Source organism: Beta vulgaris, chromosome 2, assembly GCF_026745355.1.
Source record: "Beta vulgaris subsp. vulgaris cultivar EL10 chromosome 2, EL10.2, whole genome shotgun sequence".
In the NCBI taxonomy this organism is placed as follows: Eukaryota; Viridiplantae; Streptophyta; class Magnoliopsida; order Caryophyllales; family Amaranthaceae; genus Beta; species Beta vulgaris.
In genome coordinates, this window is record NC_079203.1 from 21,109,435 (window position 1) to 21,117,855 (window position 8,421).

The 8,421-nt window shown below is 37.2% G+C and overlaps 1 protein-coding gene across 5 annotated transcripts; it reads right to left on the minus strand.

The window, feature by feature from the left end:
• Positions 1-2,093: 2,093 nt before the first annotated feature.
• Positions 2,094-7,543, minus strand: LOC104887052 (betaine aldehyde dehydrogenase, chloroplastic). 5 transcript variants are annotated; one of them, XM_010671633.4, is made up of 9 exons: positions 7,199-7,539; positions 5,558-5,604; positions 4,877-5,098; positions 4,645-4,740; positions 4,504-4,555; positions 3,615-3,766; positions 3,462-3,522; positions 3,245-3,351; positions 2,094-2,398 (listed from the first exon to the last, which is right to left on the minus strand). In XM_010671633.4, the coding sequence occupies exons 4-9, from the start codon at positions 4,671-4,673 to the stop codon at positions 2,317-2,319; spliced, it is 483 nt and encodes a 160-aa protein (XP_010669935.2). In that variant the 5' UTR covers positions 4,674-4,740; positions 4,877-5,098; positions 5,558-5,604; positions 7,199-7,539; the 3' UTR covers positions 2,094-2,316. The 5 variants fall into 5 exon arrangements, with proteins under 5 accessions (XP_010669935.2, XP_048494718.1, XP_048494717.1 ...); XM_048638761.2 differs by lacking the exon at positions 2,094-2,398 and having other exon boundaries at positions 2,461-3,351; positions 4,877-4,950; positions 7,199-7,543; XM_048638760.2 differs by lacking the exon at positions 2,094-2,398 and having other exon boundaries at positions 2,461-3,351; positions 7,199-7,543.
• Between the last annotated feature and the right edge of the window lie 878 nt (positions 7,544-8,421).

An 8,421-nucleotide genomic window follows, 5' to 3' on the forward strand; every position in this document is an offset into this window, starting at 1 on the left:
GTGTCCCTCAAGACCTAGCTCTAGGATTGCCACCAATCCAAGGCATAGAGCATCAAATTGACCTAGTTCCAGGAGCATCTCTTCCTAACAAGGCTGCTTATAGGTGCAATCCTCAGTAGATACAAGAACTACAAAGGGAAATTGAAGAATTGATATCTAGGGGATATGTACGTGAGAATATGAGCTCATGTGTCGTTCCTGCATCGTTGCTCCCTAAGAAAGATGGTACTTGGCGCATGTGCATTGATAGTAGGGTTGTTAACAACATCACTATGAAGTATCGCTTTTCTATATCCCTAGATTGGATGACCTACTTGATGAGTTACATGGTTCTACTATTTTCTCTAAGATTGATTTGAGGAGTGGCTACCATCAAATCAGGATGGAAGAAGGAGATGAGTGGAAAACCACCTTCAAAACTAAGATGGGACTATACGAGTGGCTTGTCATGCCATTTGGAATTACTAATAATGCATCTAGCACATTCATGAGGTTGATGAATGAGGTATTGAAACCCTTCTTAGGCAGGTGTGTGGTGGTGTATCTTGATGACATCCTTGTGTATAGCCGAAGTGTTGTGGAGCATCTAACTCACCTAAGGGAAGTCTTTAAGGTGTTGCGCAATTAGAAGCAATATGAGAAGCTAGAGAAGTGCTATTTTCTAGTTCCTAGTGTCACATTCTTGAGCTACATTGTCTCTAAAGATGGCGTGTTAGTTGATCCTTCAAAGGTTGAGGCAATCAAAAGTTGGCCTATTCCTTCTACCATCTTAGAGGTTCGTTACTTTCATGGTTTAGCCTCTTTCTATCGAAGGTTTGTCCGCAACTTCAGTAGTGTTGTAGCTCTTATGACTGAATGTATCAAACAAGGGAAGTTCACATGGACCAAGGCAGCTCAATAAGCGTTTGATAGCATCAAAGACTTGTTGTGCAATAACCCTATACTTGCACTCCTGAATTTTACACAACCTTTTGAAGTTTAGTGTGATGCTATTGGGGTTGATATTGGAGCTGTTTTGATACAAAAGAAGCGGCCTATTGCATACTTTAGTGAGAATTTAGGTGGTGCCAAGCTCAACTACTCTATATATGACAAAGAATTATATGCAATAGTTCGAGCACTTGACCATTTGAGTCATTACCTTCGTCCAAGTCACTTTGTGCTTCACTCTGATCATGAGGCATTGAAGTATATACATGGACAGCAAAAGCTAAACCCTAGACATGCCAAATGGGTTAAGTTTTTGCAATCTTTTAACTTCTCTTCTAAGTACAAGGAAGGCACGGCAAATGTGGTAGCAGATGCTTTATCTAGGAGGCATTCTTTGCTTAGAGTGTTCAGTTCGAGGCTCCTTGGCTTTGAGTTGGTGAAGGAGTATGACAAAGAGGATGAGAAGTTTAGGGAGGTATTGGAGGCATGCTCCAAGGGATCACATGGTGCTTATGTGGTTCATGATGGGTTCATTTTCAAAGGGGATATACTATGCAGTCCTTCTTGTTCCATTCGTGAGTTATTGGTGAGGGAAGCTCATGGTGGAGGGCTTGCTGGTCACTTTGGAATGAACAAGACTTTGGTTATTCTTCAAGAGTATTTCTATTGGCCCAAGATGCAAGGAGATGTTTAAGGTGTTATCTCACGTTGTGTTACATGTCAAAAGTCCAAGAGCACTTTACACCAAGGTTTCACTAGTGGAAAAAACATCAAGTGCTCCGGTTAAAAACCGTACAAGTGCTCCGTATTTGACCTGTAGCAGACGTCATACGAGCACTTGAGTATTTATCAAGTGCACCGGTTTTCAACCGGAGCACTTAAATTTAGAAGTGCTCCGGTTGTCTTAAAAACTGGAGCACTTGTGAATTTTATATATTCAAAATACATCAAGTGCTCCGGTTGTTAAGAGAAAACCGGAGCACTTGTGAATTAAGTGCTCCGGTTTTTTCCTAACAACCGGAGCACTTGACGTATATTTTTTTATAAAAAAAAAATTTGTTGTTGTTGTTGTACAACAACAAGCATACAACAACACCACTAGTTAGAATAATCGGTAGAAATGGCACAATTTCAGAAACCTGCCTAGAAGAGATGGTAATCTGCAAATAAAAGTAGCAAACAAGTTTAATATGCCATGAATCTAGAAAAAAAATAAGGATTTCATGGTCAAAGTCAATTGTCTGAATTATTTTGCTAATCCTACTCCAACATCAAACCACCTTTATTCAATCACATATATTCAAGAACTAAACTGGATCCTTAAGTTATATACTGTTCACTTTACAACGGCAGCATTCGTGCAAAGTTTCTTATAGGAGAGTAGCTTTAAGGAGACTTGTAGCATCCCCATGCTTCGTTAGAAATATCCGACATAACCTGCTTGATGTTCAAGTAATTCTCGATACCCCTGTAGAAAGTATACACAGTACGTATTCAAGAACGAGCATGGTTGCGGGAATAAGGAACAAATATATATTGTTATTGGTTCAGTTAACTAACGGCAATAATTTACTTTCTCACGCACACTATGCAAAATAATTTGTCATGCTTTCTGCTCAATTCAGGACTACAGCTACATAAATTATAGTTATTTGAAAGAAACTATCAAACTAATGGCAACAATGTCTACTAGACAGGTAGTACTTAATTAGTTCTCCCTGCAGCCTTTTCAAGGGTTTAAAACTTACAGGGTTCCTCTTTCTAACATGCGTACTTCTTAGAATGATTATCTTTAAACCTAGACATAGCGTCATAGATCCTCAGGGTTAATATTAAACCTTAAAGAAGTGTTTAAATCATAGATCCTTCCCACTATAATGTTGGAGATATGCATCGATCAGCGTCATAACTCATTTTGTCTCCATTACTCCCTTAATACATTACCCTCAATCCAAGCATATACCCTATTAAGTGTTTGGTCCCAGCTTTCTTAATCAAGAACATGCCTGCTTTTACAAGGATACTCTGTAGTGGTTAGATCTTTCTATCATTTCCTCATCACTTACTTTTAGTGGCATATTGGGTTATTTGATCTGAAGCCATTACTATATGATGAAACTTGACAACGTTTTCAGGATATCCTGAAAAATGTATATTAATTTGGAAGGACTACATAGTCTTTCAAACACTACTGTCTCCTGTTAGGTTCTTGATACAATCTCTCAAATGAAGAAGCGTAGTGATGAGAAATAAATTTAATGTAGTTGCAACTTGTAATTGTGTATAGGGATGAGAATAGTTAGAATGGACTGACCATTCCCCAAGCTCACATCCAAAACCACTACTCTTGATGCCTCCCCATGGAGCATGAACAAAGCATGGTTGTGAGCAATTAACCCACACGGCTCCAGATTCAAAAAGCTGCGAGAAATAGAGATAAAAACTAGCTGAGTTTGACAAAGCGAAAAGCATTTAATCAATTATGTGGAGTGTGGACAGTTTGGATTGTTGATTGGCGAAATAATTCTCACCTTCGATACCCTTTCACACCTTTCAAGGTCTTTTGAAAACACAACAGAAGCTAAACCATACCTAGGAATCACAGACCATGATGAACATAAGAAGTTTTTTAAGCATACGAAGAGTGAGTTCAAGGAGGCAGAAACGATGTTAGTAAAACTTACTCTGTATCATTTGCCAATTCAAGAGCTTCATCTTCAGAACTAAATGTTTTAACACATAAGACATGGCCAAAAACTTCTTCCCTCCATATTTGCATGGATGTGGAGATATCACTTATAATAGTTGGTTCGATGAAATACCCTTTCTTCAATTGCTGCAACAGAGACGTTAAAAAATTCAGGCCTTGTTTGGCTTTAGTAGTTCACAGTTAGCTCATAGCAAAACACAGTAGCCATTATCAGTTAGTAAGTAGCAAGTTTAAGAAAAGATAGCATTGACAGATTCTATAATAGGCAATTTACAATTAGCTAGCAATTTTAATTTATTACATAAAAGATAATTTCACTATTAAAACTATGCTACTTCAATCTACTCTTTACCAAACTTTAAATAAGCATATCGACTTGATCAAAATGTTTATCGACCCCACATATACTTATTCACTTTGATGTGGTTCACCAATAACTCTATGCTCCTGCCTCTTGGTATAGTCACAAAAAGATGCACTAGAATTACCTAAGATCCCTAAGATAGCATGTTGGTAGAACAATGAGAGCAGAAAGTATTCCAAGTGAACCGGGCTGGGGTAAATGTTCCCCCATTGTAAACTAGCATTTGGAAGTAATTTAGCAAGATTATTTGCTTCCATCATTATGAATTCCACACAACTAAACTGCATCCAAAAAGATGATCAATAAAGCAGATTATTCCTGAAAATTTAGCTAGATGTTGTTTTGTTTGATAAAAGCATGTATTATACATACTTTACATATAACTCAATATAGAAGATAATCTGCACACGAAATAAATACAAAAAACCAGGTCTGTGTCAAAAACATCTTATATTGATTAGAAAGTAGAAAGTTATAGATTCATAATTGTGAAACTCACAGATACAAAAACACGGCCAAGGTTTCCAAATGCAGCCTCACCGTTGTCTGACCTTAATTCATATATGGAAAGTTCCATAAGTGATATGGGCATAACAGAGTATAAAACATTTCACCACCAGTTTATCATAAGCAGACTCACCGTTGCTGATTTAATAGCCACAATTCCATGCAGGTTTAACCGTTGTCTGACCTTAAGTTTAGCGCAATCACCACCAATTTATTGAAAAGGGCCAATCTGTACGTTCCGCATAAACGAATAGAAGTCTTAAGAGGCAAAACAACATAGAGAATGGCAAATAGAAGCAGGAAAAGAAAATGTTTACATGTTGCCAGAGTTGTTCATAGACGTAATGCGAACGAGAATTACTAACCGTGTAGGAGCTGATCTTTGCTGGGGCCTGCAGCTCACTAACATCAGCATACTGCACATCAACAGTAAATGTACCTGACCGGAGGATTGTTACAGCCTTTAAACAAGGAATATGACTCCCTTTGGGAATTACTACAGTAGACTGCTGCCCCTCTGCAGCTCCATCATGACCATCAGCAGCAACATATTTCCATGACAATGAAATGGGGAATCTTTCATTGACCTATAGCAGATAGTTGACTAAATGTTTTTAGGTGCATTTGTGACAGTGTGAGTTCAAGGTTGATAGCTTCAGGAGTTCTCATATGCTGTGATCAGCTTTTCTTCTCATATTCTAGAATATAGTTATTAACGGGAGAGTAATAACCCACCAAGGGAAAAAAAAAGTAGTCATAAGATAATTTTTAACAGAACATGTCTACTGATCGCATTATTCCTCATCAGTTGCACCAAGAAATGTGGCTAAGAAACTAGATCGCAGAAGGATTAGATCCACACTAAGACACATTCAGATGGGAAAAGACCCTTCAAAGTTCAAACATAAAGAAAAACTGTTATGCCAACTAATGATAATTCAGTCAAAATCTTCCAATAGCAGTTGCATATAATTGACACTTGACAAGATAAAATGTAATCAAACTGTGAACCCCGAGTAAAACTTTGATAAGAGTAAACCACATACCAGATCAGATCGTGAATGAAAGAAAAACTCCAAAATCTTTCATTGACCTGCAACAGAAAACCATTGAAATGAAATTTAACCAATCCTGGGATATATTCATGACTCAAACAGCAGCTACCCTGCCACAAACACCCCGTAATTGAATAACCAACTCAACTACGTTTTACAAACCAAGCTCTATACTACAGAACATCCTGATAATCCTAGTCTCGAGCCTCATACATGGCAGCTAAGGAGCCCTTTACAACACCCCAAAAAAATGATACTAATATTCAAGCTGAGTACAGTGAGACAAGTCTATAACACAGCAGCAACACTAAAATTTGGAGAAGAAATTGATCCAATAAACAAGCAAGTCACAATTAAATAACTCACATCAAATACATTTTTTTTTTTGGTGAAGAAGAGGGCAGACACCCAACACAAAGAAACCAAATTGTGAAAAAGAAAACAAAGACACAGCAGACAAAAACGCAGCAGAAGTAACAACAGAACATATTGTACATTGTTTTAGAATATATTTGTTTTATAATATGTTGCACTTTATTAAAGAATATGGTGTATATTTTTTTAGAACATGTTATACATTATTTTGGAACAACGTCCACCATTGATGAATTCTTGTCTAAAACATAAACAACGTAATCTTCTTCTTTTTTTATTTATGTTCTATTTCTCTCCTTCTGCCAATGGATAATACAACCTCCTTCTTAATCGAGCGTTAATGGAGAACATAAAAGTGAGAAAAGACAAAATTTCGATTGCAACATCTTCAATGTAGATTAAGAAATTCAATAGCTTAAAACTAGCTCATTAATCATAACTACATCTGCAAGGGATATGAATAGAACTTCAGAATATGTACATATACCAATTTAGAAAGTGGAGAGAGGGAGATAGTAGAGATAGAGTAAAGCTGTGCCAAAAATTTGGAGAGAGAGAAAGTAGTATGAAAGTGGAGGAAGAAAGGGAAATATGTTTAGTTGAATTATTACGAAAATTACTTGTAATGTGATTTAGGATGGTTAGATTAGATTAGTTACAAAGATCTAAATTTATTCACATTAAAAAAATGATCTAACATAAATTATAATTCTCACAAAAACCTTACCCTATAAGTATCTTAATACTCCCTCTCTACTCATATGTTCCTTTTCAATTTCTAATGCACATTTTTTACCATTAACTTACATATTTATAAAGATTATAAAATATATATATTAAAAGTCGATATCTTAGAAATCTAAGAACATCTTGTACGATTAGGGGTTCCTTATATGATCGTGAAAATTTAGGTTAAAGTTCTTACAAATTTCACATTAACAACAAAGTGGATGGAACTAGTTTGTTGATACAATATGTTCTAATTTACACAAGATTAGTTTTAAAATTGCAGGATGAACGACTTGGATCAATTAGATCGATGAAGAGGCAGATTCACGTGCAATGCAATGGGATAAGGGAATCCTAGTTTTTGGGAAAATCGTCAAATTGACCATAAACACCATAAAAATTTAAAAACAATAAAAAAAACAACAATAACAATTTGTAAAAAAGTGTGAATAGAGTAAGAATTTGTGATTCATTTGAACTTATTCGGAGCAAAAAAAAAGATAGAGTGAAAGCAAGGAATAAACTTACTGTATTTTGGGAGATTGGAGCGAGTCAAGGAGTGTCCCCGTTGATGGAGCAACCAGGGAGGCCGGACTTCGACGACCTTTGAGTTCTCATCCATGGTTTCGTAACTTCATCGATGGAGTAATTTTCACGCAGCGAGTTCCATAGCGTGAGTGAACCAATTGCGAGGTTAACAGAGTGAGGATGACTGAGAGAGCAAGGGACGACAGAGGGAAGGACGGCGGAAGCGAAGGACGAGGGTGCGAAGGATCGGCTGAAGGAGGAACAGTGCGAGTGAGGGTTCTATTGAGAGAGTCCAATTGAGGGAAATAATTGGGAGGGAGGGAGAAGTGGGCTTAGAGAGAGTCAAAAATTAATTACTTCTTATTGGGAGGGAAAATCAGAGTCCAATCAAGTGCTTGGGTTGATTAATCAATCGGAGCACTTATTTCACAAGTGCTTGGGTTGATTAGTCAACCGGAGCACTTGTGAATAAGTGCTCCGATTGATTAATCAACCCAAGTACTTGATAAGTAGCACACGGAGTTTTTTCCACTAGTGTTTGTACACTCCTTTACCTATTCTGGATTGTCCTTGGGAAGATGTTGCTATGGATTTCGTTGTGGGATTGGCTATGACACAGAGAAGCAAGGATTCTATAATGGTTCTCATTGATAGATTTTCTAAAATGGCACAATAAGACGGATGATGCTTCGAAGGTGGCTGATTTGTATTGTAAGGAGATAATTCATCTCCATGATGTTCCTAAAACTATTGTGAGTGATAGGGATACTAAATTCATGAGCTACTTTTAGAAGACCTTATGGAATCTCCTTGGTACAAAGTTGTGTTTTAGCACATCACATCATCCTCAAACTGATGGGCAAACTGAAGTACCAAATCGTAATTTAGGCGCCTTGCTTAGAGGATTGGTTAGCAAGAGTACTAAGGATTGGGATGTGAAGATTGCATATGCTGAATTTGCTTATAATAGGTCACCTACATATGCCACAAGATGCTCTTTTTTCGAGGTTATCTATGGTGCAAACCATAGGGTGCCTATTAATCTTATTCCCTTCCCTGGTGATAAGGTTTACCATGTTGATGCTAAGGAAAAGGCGCAAGCTATGCTCAAGTGAAGGCTATGATTGAGAAGGTGAACACCAAGTAACAATAGTTAACTAACAAGAATCGAGTGCAACATGTGTTCAAGGTTAGTGATTTAGTTTGGTTACACCTAAGGAAGG